We start from the raw sequence: 16,325 nt of genomic DNA, 5'->3' as shown, positions 1-16,325 counted from the left end.
ACGTGGCCATAAGGTTGAAATATGTTTCCAGCTGGACTCCCTTTAAGTTTATATTTATGTAAAAATGCAGTTGACAGTTAGTCAGGCCATGAAACGTCTTACAGAAACTGTGATTTATTTGAGATGTAGCACCACAGCCAGTCTATTCTACCACAGTACATCACTTGGCTGGTCATATATCAAAAGGAGTATTAAACCCACAAATCGTACATATTGCTCCAACCGAATTGCCTGTGACCGTTTGCTGTTATTGGGTAAAGAATTGTGGTCAACTTTATATTCTCGTAAAAATATACATAATTGCTGCTTACAGTAACTTCAAATTTTGATCCTAGCTGCCGTCGACATGCACCCGCAAGCACATAAAAAGGCTAATGTGACCCCTTGCCCTCTGCCTGGGCAGCAGAGTAATTCACTCTTACCCATACAGGATGTCCTGACTTTGGAGATGACTCCATCCAACCACAGCAAGTGTGTGAGTGTGTGTCTCTCTGCTGGTAATGATTTCTCACCTGCTTCCCAGTGAATCTCACCTGTTTCTCCTCTTGACCTTGTTCGCCAGGACCCCTCTTCACTCTTCACTTTGCACTGTGCTCGGGAGCATAGCTCTTCATACACACCGTTTATAATAATGTGACTGTTTGTTAAACCCATCAAAAACGGCTACTTTTTCAATTAGTATTTTTTATTTTCTTCAGGACACCTTAGCTGGAGCCCCTGCTCCGGAAAGAAAGAGGAACACCTTTGTTGCCGATATATTAAGTCTGAGCTATGGTAAGTGCTTGTGCCTTTAAGCAATGAGAGGTTTTTTATACAGCATTTATATACAGCGTCTATACATACAACTTTCACACCAACATGGGTGCTGTGGGCATGCCAGTTCACATCCACCCTCCAATTCATCTCCACTCTTAAAAAGAGAAATAAAGGGCAGGGAAACAATAACAGAGATACACATACACACAATAACAAGAGATTCCAGAAACCACCTGCTTCAAGTAGAAAGGAGATGGAGGAAAAAGCATGCATATAAATCTTTGGGAATGGCTTCTGTTCAAAACATATATGGTTTATTCTACATCTTTAGAAGCTATTTTCACCTTGTTTTATGGAATATTACATACCAGGAGGAGGAGGAGCAGGCAATGGAATGTGATGAAGAGAATCGTAAAAGACATTTAAAAACACCCAGAACTAAATCAACACTGAAGCAAGCACAAGAAATCACAATAGAAGTCACGGTTGCTTTTATCTCTACTTGAATTGAGGACAATACAAATAGAAATTCTAAATCCTTTCAAAGAGTGCAGCATGGTAACGTCACTCTGAATGCTCCCCTACTACACAGGTCAAATAGTACATTCTTACTATCCCTACTACACAGGTCAAATAGTACATTCTTACTATACCAGTTGTTAAAGGTATTGTCAAACGCAAGTTAACCCCTTGCTTCCTGCTCTACAGGCCAGCCTTATAATTCATACGATGGCTAAAGATCCAGAAAGCCTGCCATTTATCAAACAGGAATTTTGTACCATTTTCCATCAAGTGAAATTTGATTGCTTTTTTTAAGTGGTTAAGTTTTTTTCTTCCTCTTTGTTGCTGAATTGCATTTTGTCCACCAAATGAATTGCACACAATCTGAAACAATATTGCAATCACATGTTATGAAGGCAAGAACTTATTTGCAATGTTAATATGCTCAGTGAAGTGGAATGTATCGGCTTGCTATGGTTCCTAATATTGATGTACTGTGTGGTAGTATTATGCTGGTGATAGCCGTAAGCTGCATGGAGGCACTATTGTCGCACCAACCTGGAAGCTGTGGACATGACTGAGTAACACTGTTCTTGAAAGGGAAATGTTGTGTTGGAGGTCAATGTCCACTAGAGTTTCCTAACATGTCAGAGTCACCGGAAAGAGCGCGTAGATTAATGACATCATTCGTGGGGAGGCAGGGGGTTGTGTTGGGGGGTCAGTGTTGTGGGGTTGTGGTCAAACACACGCACTTACAAAACGTTCACGCGCTCATTCGCAAACACACACTTCGTCTTCGAGGGGCGGGAGGCTCTACTTCTTCCTGTAGTTGCCGAGCTGGATGGCGGAGCGGTCGAAGACGCAGCGGAAGGTGATTGGCTGAACCTCCCAGTAAGGCACGGGGTTGCTGAACAGACTGATGCCAGAGTACATGGCCTTCTTGGTGTTGAAACCAGGAGGACAGAAGTCCTCTGTTCCCACAGCAGCAATCTTGTTGGCATGGAGGTAGACCACCTGGAGAAGGGATTTGAATAATGACAATGTTCACTCAAGAAGGAGTTGGATGGCACCGGTGGTTGGTTTGTTGGAATGTTTACAGTAAACACATGCATAGCAAAAGAGCTATCCCAAAAATAAAGAAGATAATAATAATAAGTTAACAAATGAGTTACATAGGAACTACTCAATGATGCTCAACCTTCTACGTGTTTTCTTCTTCAGGATATTCTACTGCTATTTGGAACATCCTTAGAATGTTATAGTTTAATTTTTATGTTTTATGTTATGTTTAAATATCACTATTTTTATTTAGCTGTATCCTGTTACTATTGCTGCTGCATTGTCCCCAAGCCAAGGGGCACCTCCTGTTCTGAAAAATTCGAATGGCCTGCAAGGGGTGACTCCACTGGCTACAAGTCTGATTGTATGTAAGTCAATGGGGAAATTACCCTATTTCGTACTTGATTTATGACCTCAGTAAACACTTTCCTAATGAGTTTAGTCTCAATCACTAGTTTCAGCTCTTCTTCAATACAGCATGATGTTCATTTATTAAATTATGGTCCCATTTCAAGTAAATAGATGATAAAGCAGGTGCATCTTTTGGGGCGTGATTGACAGATCACCTGTCCAGTGATCGCACAGCTCGCCGATCGCGGACCAATAGCAGGCCGTGCTCTGTGAGAAACCCCTGGTCTCACACTAGCTGCTTCTGGCTCCAAATAACCAAGATGGCAACAGTTAGAATGCCAAACTCCAGGCTTCACAACAGGAGTCCACAAACCGATGGGTGACATCATGGTGGCTATTCATACTTTAGCTTATGAATAATAGAATAAGGGCGTATTCACATCAAGCATGTTTGGAGTGGTTTATTTGAACTCTGGAGTCTAGAATGTTTACGCCTTTGGTTTGAGAACAATTCCATTAGAATTTCAATGGCACCAAACCTTCACCAAGAGATGCAAGTCTCGGTTTGTTAATCTAACCAACTACAAGAAAGCACCGAAAAATACAAGGTTTTCTATGAGGAGTTTACTTCTTCTCGGAAAGTCTAACAAAATGAAATTAGTGCAAACTAAAACTAATGTTTCTGGGACTGGAATTGGTTTTATTTTGGCTCTCTCAAGCCACCAAAATCTCTAACTTCGTGGGATGATAGTCAACTCTACTGTACCAAAACTCTGTCTAATAAACAAGCTAAGTGAGTCCATGTGACTTTTGTTTACATGCCCTGGTTTGCTTGTAATTGGGCAGTGTGAACCTAAACAAACCAAATACAAAAATGCAACAAAGTCAACCCCTCTCATTCGGACCAAAGCAAATTAACTGGAGGTGTGATTGCACCCTAAAAAAAAGAGTAACAATGGTTGTAATTGTCTCCTTGTGATGTGTATTCAAACCCAAATTGATGACACTGAAAAAGTCCAACTCCTCTATCCCCCTACTGTATATGAAACCTCTCTGTACTGTACCTGGATGTACTTATGGTCGGGCAGGCCGGGAGGCACACTGGTCAGGGCGTTGTTATCCATGTGCAGCTCTCGCAGGTGGGGAGCGTTGGCCAATGTGCCATTGTCCACAGAGCTGATCTCATTGTAACTCAGTCCCAGCCTGCAAAGGAAATCGGCAAAGTATGTGTGAATGAAAAAGGAAGTGAATATGCATGAGCCAATAGGGTGTGCTGTCAATAGGAAGTGAATATGCATGAGCCAATAGGGTGTGCTGTCAATAGAATGATGGGAAAGTGAGTGATTAGTCAAACTGAAATCGAGTCAGTGGGATAAATGCATATGAGCAAATGAGGATGTGGAAAACAATATACACACCTGTCATTGAGGACATTGCTTTCCTGGTCTATTACTTAACTATGAGCAAATGGAAAGTCAAAGGCACGGTAAGTCCATATCCTCTCCAACATAAACTGCTTGCGCTGAATAAAAGTCTTCTTTGTTCTAGTTTGGAATGTCATTTTCCCCACCATCTGAGCAGTGATCTCATAAACAGTGTATCCAAATGCTATGAGCAAACCAGTTATTTTGATTATCCAGAAACTATTGTTTAGGTTCTACGTTTTGTTATAGATCACTTTAAAGCTAATGCCCTTTTAATGGGCCAGCCTTCCAAGTAAAGCTACCTTTAAGCCAGAGAGTGAGAAAGCAAGAGAGAACATGAGATATATATATATATATATATATATATATATATATATATATATATATATATATATATATATATATACGGTATATATATATATATATATATATATATAACCATATATATATATAACCATATATATATATATATATATATATATATATATATATAACCATATATACAGTATATATAACCATATACTGTATATATATAACCATATATATATATATATATATATATATATAACCATATATATATATATATATATATAACTATATATATATATATATATATATATATATATATATATATATATATATATATATATTAGATGGGTGATCAACTGTGATTGAGAAATGGGTGTTCTTGTGTTCACAGAATAGTGTTAAAAAGTCAAGAAAGTCCAATGGAAATGGTGAGAGAGGTTTTCTACTGAAAAGAGTGAGTCTAGCAGATATATCAGAAGTTTCATTACTTGGCCAGGTTCTTGAGGCCCTTGAGGCTTTCAGAGGTCAGCTTAGTGATCTTGTTTCCATCCAGGTGAAGCTCGGAGAGAGAGCTGGGCAGACCTGGCAACCCACAGGGTATGTATTATTATGACAGAAAAAACAAAGGGGTAACAACATCCATTCGAGGTAGTTTCCTGTCCTTCAACACTTTGAATAATAATAGTATTTGAGTACTTTTAATTGATAACATCCATGAGTTATCAGATATTTAGCAGTTTACATCACAGCATTAAAAATATTTCAGGGTTTTAATTTATCATCTCAATAAAGAGGTATAGTGGAATAGCTGGGGAAAGCAAAACTGGTTTAATTTAAAGAGCCTGTTTCTATTTTTTAAGGCATTTGATACCTCTGCTTTTGCTAATGGATACATTCATTCTGCTGCAATAACAAGTGCAGACTGATGATCAAGGAGTGCCTCTCGCCTCTCGCCAAGTCCACCCAATCCTAATTATTTGCGCAAAGGCTCCTTATTACATTTGTTCTCATACTAAATATGGCAAAAATGTTCCCACACTGAGAAGTACGTTTTGAATTACTTTCCAGTTCATTGTGGTTTTCCCCCCACATTGACTCCATAGTTTTGCATTCTTGGATGCAACGACGGTTGTTTTTGGCTGAGCCTGACTGGACAGGACTAGTTTTATGAATTATTAGAGGAAATCTATATCAGAACTGTACCTTTGGGTATCTCTGTGATGCTGGTGTCTGCAAGGCGAATGTAAGAGACCTTTTTCAGGTCAGCAAAAGCACCAGCCTCGACTCCCACGCCCTTCAGAGGGTTGGACCCGAGTTCTGAGGAAGACGGATGAAAAGGGGATTGAGACCAAAGTAGGTAGGAGAAAGAAAGAAAGAAAGAAAACAACTGTCATGGACCATATCTATCCACTTATTTAATTTCTCCCGGTGTGTTACAGGAACATAGAGCTGAGTCAGTCTCAGGAGTAAACAGTGTATTTGGCCACAGTATTACTAGTGTTTGCCACCCTTCAGCATCCTGGATTCTCTGATTTGTCATGGGATTATAATCCTTGGATCAGTGCGTTTTAGATGATTTTGTGATTTGTCATGGGATTATAATCCTTGGATGAGTGCGTTTTAGATGATTCCCTCCACTTTTCGTCCAGCTTTAATGAGCTACAGGAGGACACTCCATACTCTATGGAATGGGAGGTTCCGACGAGGAAGTGCCAAGTGGCCAAGTATGAATCTGTGATTCATTCCCAATGTCAAGAACATGCAGATGCTGTACAACCATGCATTAACAGGCTATAGCAGCACCTCCAAACACCCGCACGCACACATACATTTCACATTTTAGTCTGTAGTACATCATCACTAGCAAACTGTACAGTATAAGTCTTGTCTCAACAGTGAACCCCATGAATCAAACTTTCCTTCTGGTCAACTTCCCTTCTGGTCTCTGTAGACAATCACTGGCAGGCCACCAACTAACTGACTCTGCAATTAACCACTTGCACTAAGACACTCAACACTGACACTGGATGTCTTCAGTCGATGCCTTATCTGCCCCAGAAATCAAATGTTTGTACTAATTATCAACCAACTATTGGCTTCCCTCCTCGGTGTTTATGGTGGTGGAGAAGGGATCTCTTTACTGAGACGGCAGAAACGGTCACAACAGAAGAAAAACCATTCAGGTCATTGAAGACCTGGGTCATGTTGTATCTGCAAACTGTGTTTGTTTTAGTAGAGTACCAGATGGGTGGGGCATGCAAGACCACACACTAAGTACCAGAAGACTCCCAAATACAGTGTGAGGAAAGTATTTGAAAGTAAATGTACCATACTACCCTATGACTGACAACGGAATTACACTATTATCCTGATGGAACAAATCCCATCAAATTGGGATTTGTTATGATATGATATAGTCCTGCTTTAATGTTCTCTAGGTTATCAAAACACCACATATCCTCCCTCGTCAGTGCACCGGCCAGCGAGAGCAAAACACTCAAAACTGCCCCTGCTGTCCAAACAAACACTCCCATACTTAGACAGACCAGTGAGGCTTTTTATCTTCATACCCATGACGATGACATGAGACAAGCCCTGGAAGGAGGACTTTTTGATCTTGCTGATCTCATTCTCATGGATGCGCAGCTCCTGCAGGCTCTTGGGCATGTTGGCGGGTATGTCCTTCAGCATGTTCTTGGACAGGTAGAGACGCTGCAGCTTGGTCAGGGGGCTGAAGGCCTTGGCGTGGATGGTGGTGATCTTGTTGTTGACCAGGATCAGGGACTGTGAGGGAGAAAGGCTCAGATGAGATGTTTATGCTTCATGGTGCAGCAGTGCACCCACATTCCTTCTTTCACCACAGCCACAGTCGCCACGCCACCATGGGCATCAAGAGACAAGTCATAGCATTCAGTCTGCCATCAGATACGTCATTCCTCTATGAAGTGGAGTTAACTTTCATAGTTTACAGCACTTGAGATGAGTTTTTTTGTAAATCAGATCTATTCTCCGGACTGTAGAGAATCTGTACTTTCTGCATATTATTCTCAGAATAAAAGCTATTTTGAGCTGAGCAATTGTTTATCGTACTTGTAAACACAACAGATAGCCTACTTCAACCCAATCAGACCAGATGGAGGGCCAAGTTCAAGTCGGCCCTGGAGTCAACCCTGATGCAATGTCAGTGAAATCTCAATCCTGCTTCTCCACTCTCACGTAAGCAGACAGGAGGCAATGTGAGGCATGCGGTGCGTTTGCCTTGAGAGGCCAATTACATTACAGTGGAAACAGCTTTGGCCGTCAGACAGAGGTATTTATTGCAAGCAAGAAAGCTATAGGAGTTTAGAGGCGTGAGGCTGGAGGGCCTAGGGGTGAATAGTTTCCATGCACCTGGGGACTGGGGGAGTGGTGGTGCTCAGATTAAATGTTGGTGGATGGCAAACGTTGGAGGAGAGGATCGTTATGTGTCGCTATGTTTCAGGGCTCATGTGAACTCGTGTCAGGTTATGCTTCTCAATGTGTAAAGGTGAAATGTGTTTTGGAAATGCATGTGCGCACGCACACACACACACACACACAGAATATAAATCTGATTACGACGACTTCCCCATACAGCCAGCATTCTTAGGAGCAGCTTTCTTCTCATACTTTTGAATGGACAGAACAATAAAGCACAAAACATTGTGCAAGACCTGACTGGAGTGATTCCTTGTAAAGAATTTGGCATTTTTTGGAAGTATATCAATATTCTTTTTCAGCATATCAATATTTTACATGAATCCAGATTGATACAATATGTTTTTCCCAATTATTGAAGTTTCATCTTATCTGTTGAAGTGTAACGCTGAAGTGTTCAAGCGCGCTCTTCTTTGAGATGGCATTAGAAAACCTCACAAGTGCACGAGTGTGGATGTCTACAGTTGAATGAAAGTGTCTCTTACATGGAGTCCTTTGAGGTTCTTGAAGTCTCCCTCTTTGATCTCGGTGATCTTGTTGTTCTGCAGGTCCAGCAGGGTGGTGTCATCTGGGATGTCCTCAGGAACCATCTTCAGACCTGAAGGTGAATTATTATTCAGAATCAGCTTTATTGGTTTATAAGTATGTACACATACTAGGAATTTGACTCTGGTTCACGTTGCTCACAATGTACTACACAAAAAAAAGTATGCACAGGTTGGCTAGAGGCAAGACTAGGGCTGTCCCCGAATACCATTTTTGGGCTTCGATTATTGAAACAAAAATGGATAAAAAATGTGCAATAAGCACATCAAATAACTTAGTCATAGTTAGACATAGTCCATGAAAATGAATTTGCTCATATCTACAGTAGGCCCTGTTGGCTGCATGGTCAAACTGTCACAGTTTGAGTGCTGGTAAGTAAGTGGTAAGTTAGATGAGAGCTGTGAGGAACAATGTCCTTGTCTAAGATAATAAGTAATAATAATTAATGTTGATGCATAATGATGAATAATGTTGGATTACTATATAAAAATAATTGTAGGAAGAAAAACTAAGCATTCGAATACTGATTTGGAAATCGATTACCAATGGCATCGATTGAAGCTTCAAAGCATGTGGGTCAGCTCTAGTTAAGACCAACAAGGACAGAGGTACATTTAAACATTTACATTAACTACTACATGGAGTAATATGTGTAGTGTAAAGTGTCTATTCTAAATATGCAAATAAAAGGAGGCTTTCAATGTTTAATAGGCATGCCTATTAAATGCCTGCTCCTTTTTTTTTACTTAATGTATTTTGGCCTTGCACCTAAGTTGAACGTTGGGATCGAGTGTGCTCGCTATTGCTGAGTTTAAATATGCAAATATGAAAGAAAGGACTGTATGGATTCTATGATTATCTGACACATTGTGTTGTGTATGTGGCATGCACGTGTAAGCGTGTTATGTGTGTGTTGTGTATGTGGCATGCACGTGTAAGCTGGCTCAGCAGATGAGACAGCTCCCATGTCTGTGCTGCAGCTGTGCGCTCAGTCTGAAGGAAAATGCAGTTTGAGGTGAAGCGTGACTGACAGCCCTGGTTCTGGTGGCGAGAGGTTAACCACACTGCGACCTCAACAGGAAACGGACACAAAATGGCTGCCTCCTGGTCTCCAGCTGTCCCGCTGACCATGGATGGAGGCTTTGAAATTCAAAGATTTCAATCAGTTCTGTGGTTTGGAACTGTGCTATGTTACGGCCGAGAACCTACAGTCCTGATCATCTGATCTATGTCATGACTCATGACCACATTTGCTTAACACCCTCCCCGCAACCCACACTCAACATCCAAACACAAAACACAAGTGCTGCCCTGCTGTGAACTGCACGGATGCAGAGCAGGAAGTAGGAACAGAGGTCACAGAGCTTTGACCTTCGTAATGGCACTCCAAAATAACACACAGTCTACTTCGTCCACGTAGCACAACACATAAAGCCCCAATCATAGGAAACTAGAGCAGAATGTGTTTCATGGTGACATTCCAGAGGGACCAAATAACCGATCTAATGTGCTCCAAGGCACACATGGTGGAAATGGACCTTGAAACAAATTTCCTTTGGAGTAAGTCGATCGCCGCCGCATACCTGAACACTGAGCTCACGCTAAACGCCGTTTTGCTTGGACCTCAGTATAGCGTGTTCTGGGTGTTGTGACAGAGAGACGGTAAGACGGATCGGGTCGACAGGACTGTTTTGAAGGAGTGAGCGAAGGCTGCTGGCAAAGCTGAGAGATGCTGTTTTTAATCCTGGGGTAACAAAAAAAGGCTGAGGGAGATCCACAATGGGCAGTTTACATTTCAGAGGAAGAGACATAGAATAAACTGTTTAGACATACAAGGCTTACACTTACTATCTTCCAAGGTGCACATACTGTACTTATGCATAGACACATTTTGGCGTTAAAAGCATTCAGCAGCTTCTACGTAGGTTACTCACCCAAACATTATTTTCAGCTTGCTTTGCCTTTTCTGTCAGCTTTTCCAACTCTGCAAAGGAGGATCCACAATCCCTCACAGCTGTTTGTGGTCAACACCCTCATTACAGTGTAGTGTATATCTCTCCTACGTTTACACCTCTTACAGTACTATATATCTCTCCTACGTTTACACCTCTTACAGTACTATATATCTCTCCTACGTTTACACCTCTTACAGTACTGTATATCTCTCCTACGTTTACACCTCTTACAGTACTGTATATCTCTCCTACGTTTACACCTCTTACAGTACTGTATATCTCTCCTACGTTTACAACTCCTACAGTACTGTATACGTATATCTCCTATGTTTACACCTCTTACAGTACTGTATATCTCTCCTATGTTTACACCTCTTACAGTACTGTATATCTCTCCTACTGTATGTTTACACCTCTTACAGTACTGTATATCTCTCCTACGTTTACACCTCTTACAGTACTGTATATCTCTCCTATGTTTACACCTCTTACAGTACTGTATATCTCTCCTACGTTTACACCTCTTACAGTACTGTATATCTCTCCTACGTTTACACCTCTTACAGTACTATATATCTCTCCTACGTTTACACCTCTTACAGTACTGTATATCTCTCCTACGTTTACACCTCTTACAGTACTGTATATCTCTCCTATGTTTACACCTCTTACAGTACTGTATATCTCTCCTACGTTTACACCTCTTACAGTACTGTATATCTCTCCTACGTTTACACCTCTTACAGTACTATATATCTCTCCTAGGTTTACACCTCTTACAGTACTGTATATCTATCCTACGTTTACACCTCTTACAGTACTGTATATCTCTCCTATGTTTACACCTCTTACAGTACTGTATATCTCTCCTACTGTATGTTTACACCTCTTACAGTACTGTATATCTCTCCTACGTTTACACCTCTTACAGTACTGTATATCTCTCCTATGTTTACACCTCTTACAGTACTGTATATCTCTCCTACGTTTACACCTCTTACAGTACTGTATATCTCTCCTACGTTTACACCTCTTACAGTACTATATATCTCTCCTACGTTTACACCTCTTACAGTACTGTATATCTCTCCTACGTTTACACCTCTTACAGTACTGTATATCTCTCCTATGTTTACACCTCTTACAGTACTGTATATCTCTCCTACGTTTACACCTCTTACAGTACTGTATATCTCTCCTACGTTTACACCTCTTACAGTACTGTATATCTATCCTACGTTTACACCTCTTCTTTCTTTCTTGACGCAACCTTCTTTGTAGCTCTTGAATATCATCTCCCTCCTCTTTTGCTCTGTCACCAGATTCATATGGCGTTTTCGTAGTGGTCATGGAAGACAGTTTAAACAGTTTAGAAGGAGCCTGCGTGTGTGTGTGTGTGTGTGTGTGTGTGTGTGTGTGTGTGTGTGTGTGTGTGTGTGTGTGTGTGTGTGTGTGTGTGTGTATGTGTGTGCAGTATTATTGAGGTGGTAAAATTAGGTCAGAGATCTCTGACTCAGGTGTCAGAAAGGCCTAGCGGAGTTGTTTAGTCTCCAAGGTTTTTCCTCCTGGTGAAAATACTTGCCTAACTGTCACCAACATTTAAAGATATGGACAACAAGTCGAATATTCAACTTGGAGTGCTGTCCTCCTTTCTTGATGGCTGTCATGAATAGTTCTCTTCTCAACGGTCCTAAAAAATCTAATCCGACCCAGCCCAACCCGCTTGAGACGCGGACCGAGCTCAACTCGCCCGCCGTTGTCACATACACTCAGCTCGACCAAAACAAACAGTTATTAGACATAGTAGGACATTATAAAAAAGTGTGCAATTAATGCTGCTGCGGCTCAAATAATGGGAAGGGTATACAGTATGTGTGTTACTGCCATAAATGTTTTTCAGCTTTCAAAGTTTCATGCTATGGACGGATGTATGCGTATCCCTTTTCGGCTCTCTCTCCTGCATCTCCGCTGCGGGGCTGCATGCGTAATTACGCAGCATGCTGAGAGCCGATGAGTGATGCTGCTCTATTTGAAGTTGAATTTCGTTCCACCAGCACACATTTTATTAATCAGCTATTTTTTACTCATTTCTAGTCCGTCATTTTCCCCTTGGTGCACATAAAGACACATGCTTCCGTCACTGTCTGCTTAATGGCGAGAGGGACTTTAGCTGTAGGCTACTCGTGACAAAACCAGACGTTGAATTTTCAACAGGTAACTTTTGCAGTAGATAGGCCTAGGTTACTGGCTATTACTAGGAGGTCTGGAGGTGAGGCAGTTAAGTTGATCTGGGTAGTAACATTATAGGCCGACAGTATGCCCCGTGTCTCCCTCTCTCTCCCCGACGAGGGAAGTGGAGAGGGCTATTGCGGTGCTATTAAACATAGCCTAATGGTTGGAAAAGATCAACATTTGCTTTTTATTTTCTCCTACCCTTTCTCCCTTCCCTTTCTATAGTTGAAAATCAATGTGGCATTCTGAGAATCCTAACCCTCTTCTGAGAGAAGAGTGTGTGCAGGTGCGAGTTGTTGGAGAGTGACATCCATGCCGTGCGTAAATGTATCCAAGCAAGGATTTCCTGCACTGCACTGAGAATACTGTCTGCGCTCAGGCGTACGCCTGGCGTAGTGGGTTTTTTTTTTGCGCTAAGACCAGCAATTTGGTGGCGTTAAAATTGAGAGCACCCAAGGCCCCTTTTTCTAACACATTGCGCTAGAACGCCTATTTTGGAACGGGCAACGTCCAAACCTCTGTTTGTGCTCGGAACATAGCGACGGTATTTTCGCCAGAGCACAAAATGACACTTGCGGGAGACAGATGATACGGACACGCCTGGGCCACGCCTACACCTGTGTCTGCGCTTAGATGCCAGCGCAAAACTGGACGGTGGAGGCAGGCGATAGCTTAAGACGCAGGGAAGATAGCAATAAGAGGCGCGCAAACGGCAGCGCAAACGATAGCGCCGTACAAAGATAGGGCCCTATGTTTTAGGCGTGATTTACAGGTTGCCTGTTCAGTGATTGCCGATCACGGACCAATGGCAAGCGGCGCTGTGGCTCTGTGGGAAACCCCTGGACTCTCACACCGTCTTGTGCGAACTGGGAAAGAACCCCAAGATGGTGACGGCCACACTCCCATACTCTAGGCTTCAGAACAGGAGTCCAAAAACCAATGGGTGGCATCAAGGTGACTTGGTCCATACTATTTATAGTCTATGACGACAACAAACACCTGGTCATCTGAATCTAATTGATGAGCACTGTTTTTGCATTTGGCTGATGACAATAACATTAAAGACCCTGGCAGCCAAAATCCACAAAAACCTTCTAAGGGGCCGTGTCGACAGGAAGTGTTTAATTGAGTTGCCAGTGCCTTTCTGCAATTCATTCTCGATGGTAAGGATGCGCTAGCAACGCTGCTCTTCCCAGCACCGTACCTGGCGCTCTCGATGGCTAGTGTTTTTTGGCGGAAATGCTCTGGGCGCCTCAAGCAGAGAAAAGTTCAACTTTTGGATAGGGATGGGCATTTCTAGCACAAAACACTATTCAAAATTCACTGGGCCAAATTCGACTTTTCGTCGAAAATCTCCCCTGATTCTAAGTATAGTTGAATCGCCTAGTTTTACCGACTTTCATCCGAAGTCTGTGCTGGTGATATTATTTTTTCCGGGTTAGAGTCCAGCGTCACTCTGGTCGAAAACTCGGTAAAAAATAACATCACCAGCACAGACTTCGGATGAAAAGAGGCCTTTATGAGCAGTGTCGAGCTTTCTAACCCCGACATCGAGAAGCTATGAACCCTTCTTCTCAAGTATGTGGCCTTGAAATGTTTCTGTGACACTTGTAAATATGTCTGTATCGCTGATTCAGACAGCTTGGGAGCCAGAGTCTCAGGCAAGTCTATGTACAGAGACGGGACTCTTGTAGGGTAGACTATGGGGAGTAACGTGACGTTCAGCGATGCTCGTCGGGGAATCATAAATTGCCCCTGGAGTTGAATTTTGAGAACGGCGTCGCAATATTTACAGTATGTACTTTTAGTGTGTAATGCTTCCATGCTGTTGCTAGCACGAGCTTGCTGCTAATTTTAGTATCCGTTTGTTTCATGGGGTTTGCCAAAGAGGGTTTGCTCAATCCACTTCCTACTTCCTCACATAACATGCGTGATGACCTTCTCACATGACCACTCCTTCTGTTGCGCTAGCTGGGTGAGGTACGCCCTCTGCTGGACTGGTATAATTAACACACTGTGAGCTCTGGAGACTGAAGTGATGATACAAAGTAACAATGTTGTCGGTCAAAACAGTTAATTAATTTTAATCGGTTACATTCTTAACGGATGTTAATCATTAACATCCCTAGTCTCGGGAACACACCAGGCTTGATGCAGAAATATCTGTCTGAGGCAAGCCCTGCTGCCCTGGCCACCTGCCTGCCAGGCCCAGCACACAGTCTATACGGGTTGGGCATGTCATGCAGCATGCTCGACTCGCACCAATCTGGGAACCCATCGGTTAAACAAAAAAACAAAAAAAATCTCTAACCTCTGGGGGCAGCCCCGTTTCAATGTGGTGCAACAGGAACTCAAGAGGCGCGGTCGGCAGCGGAAGAAAATCCCTTTCCGCTCCCTGCAAGCTCTGCCATTGGCTCCAACCGACCAGCTCTGCCCGTTCATGGATTTATTTTCCGCTGTCTGCGTGTCGCTCTCAAATCCGTCCGTCGCTATGAAACAACAATAACAACTCTAGCTCGCTGCTAGTAGCAAGTAGCAACTTGCTATATGCTGAAAATGGTAAGTGTTGACAACACACCGGTCACGTTCACTTCATTTTGATCAGGTAAAGCGCAGCATGCGTGCGAGCGCTGTTACACCCCTTTTGACGGAGCCTGCCGACAGATTTTCAATGCAAGTCGAAAGTCTGTCTCGAGAGATAATACTCTCACTGGCTATTGGCAGCACGCGTCCACAGTGTCATGATTTTCAAGCCTCATTTTATATAGTTGGCAACATTCAATTCAGTTCAAATTTGGCTGGGTGGTTAATAAAAAAAAGGCCCTTAGTGTTACAAACTCAAAACACATATTTATGTTTGGTTTCCAAGGACTTTAACTAACTGCTAAGTGATTCAAAGTCATGTTTCGGTCAATGTCTCGATTTTTAATACTGTCGGCATGCATTGATAGCTCAATCACAGACATTGTAGCTACTGATTTTAGAGCATTCACCCCATTCTCTGCAATAACTAATTTGACTGAATACACTCTGGCAGGAAGCGGCCAAGTTAAATGGGACTTTCGCATCCGACCCCCCCCTATTGTAGTCACTTTTAATCATTCTATTTGAAAGCAAAGTGATTGGGATATCAAGCGTATGATTGCTCCAGACTGCGGCCGTCCTGTTTTCAGCACATCCAAGCATTAATGACAGTGTTTATGTCATTTCCTGTCCTTGACTGGTGCTGTGATTTAGGAGGAGAGTTAAGGGAATTGTGTTGATCTGGCTCCATCATAAAAGGCCTGATTGCCTGAAGGGAAGGGAATGAGTTTGGATTTCTTGCTTGGTCATTTAGAACACATGCGAGGGTGCATATTATGCAACTTACACACACACACACACACACACACACACACACACACACACACACACACACACACACACACACAGACCTTACACACACCCACTACACATAGACACATTTAGAGTCATAGAGAAATGTTATGGCCTCGATGCATGGAGCAGCAATAAGCCTTCTCTAACAGAGCTGGCAAATACTCACAGCTCGTTTAAAACGGAGACTAACGTCTCTCTATGCAGTGTTTTAGCTGTAGCCAGGCCAGCTGCAAACCCATTGGAAAAAACCAATGCTGAAGCAAAGGGGTGTTTTGGGATGGTGAACAGACTCTCACTTTCTCACCCAGGCTTGTAGTATGTGTGTAGAAAAGTATTCTTATGAGTGTGTCTGAATGTG

General features: G+C 42.4%; 1 protein-coding gene across 2 annotated transcripts in view; it reads right to left on the bottom strand.

The window, feature by feature from the left end:
* Positions 1 to 672: 672 nt before the first annotated feature.
* dcn (decorin) overlaps positions 673 to 16,325 on the bottom strand; it is a 37,752-nt gene continuing 22,099 nt past the window's right edge. For both annotated transcript variants that reach the window (XM_083659760.1, XM_083659761.1), the window contains exons 3-8: positions 8,342 to 8,454; positions 6,971 to 7,184; positions 5,604 to 5,717; positions 4,889 to 4,982; positions 3,732 to 3,870; positions 673 to 2,271 (exon numbers count right to left, since the gene is read on the bottom strand). In XM_083659760.1, coding sequence (XP_083515886.1) covers positions 2,071 to 2,271; positions 3,732 to 3,870; positions 4,889 to 4,982; positions 5,604 to 5,717; positions 6,971 to 7,184; positions 8,342 to 8,454 — 875 coding nt within the window. In that variant the 3' untranslated portion in view covers positions 673 to 2,070. The remainder of the gene's footprint in view (positions 2,272 to 3,731; positions 3,871 to 4,888; positions 4,983 to 5,603; positions 5,718 to 6,970; positions 7,185 to 8,341; positions 8,455 to 16,325) is intronic.

This window comes from Poromitra crassiceps (assembly GCF_964638095.1).
Source record: "Poromitra crassiceps genome assembly, chromosome: 2".
In the NCBI taxonomy this organism is placed as follows: Eukaryota; Metazoa; Chordata; class Actinopteri; order Beryciformes; family Melamphaidae; genus Poromitra; species Poromitra crassiceps.
This window is presented reverse-complemented; position numbering and strand designations above follow the sequence as displayed.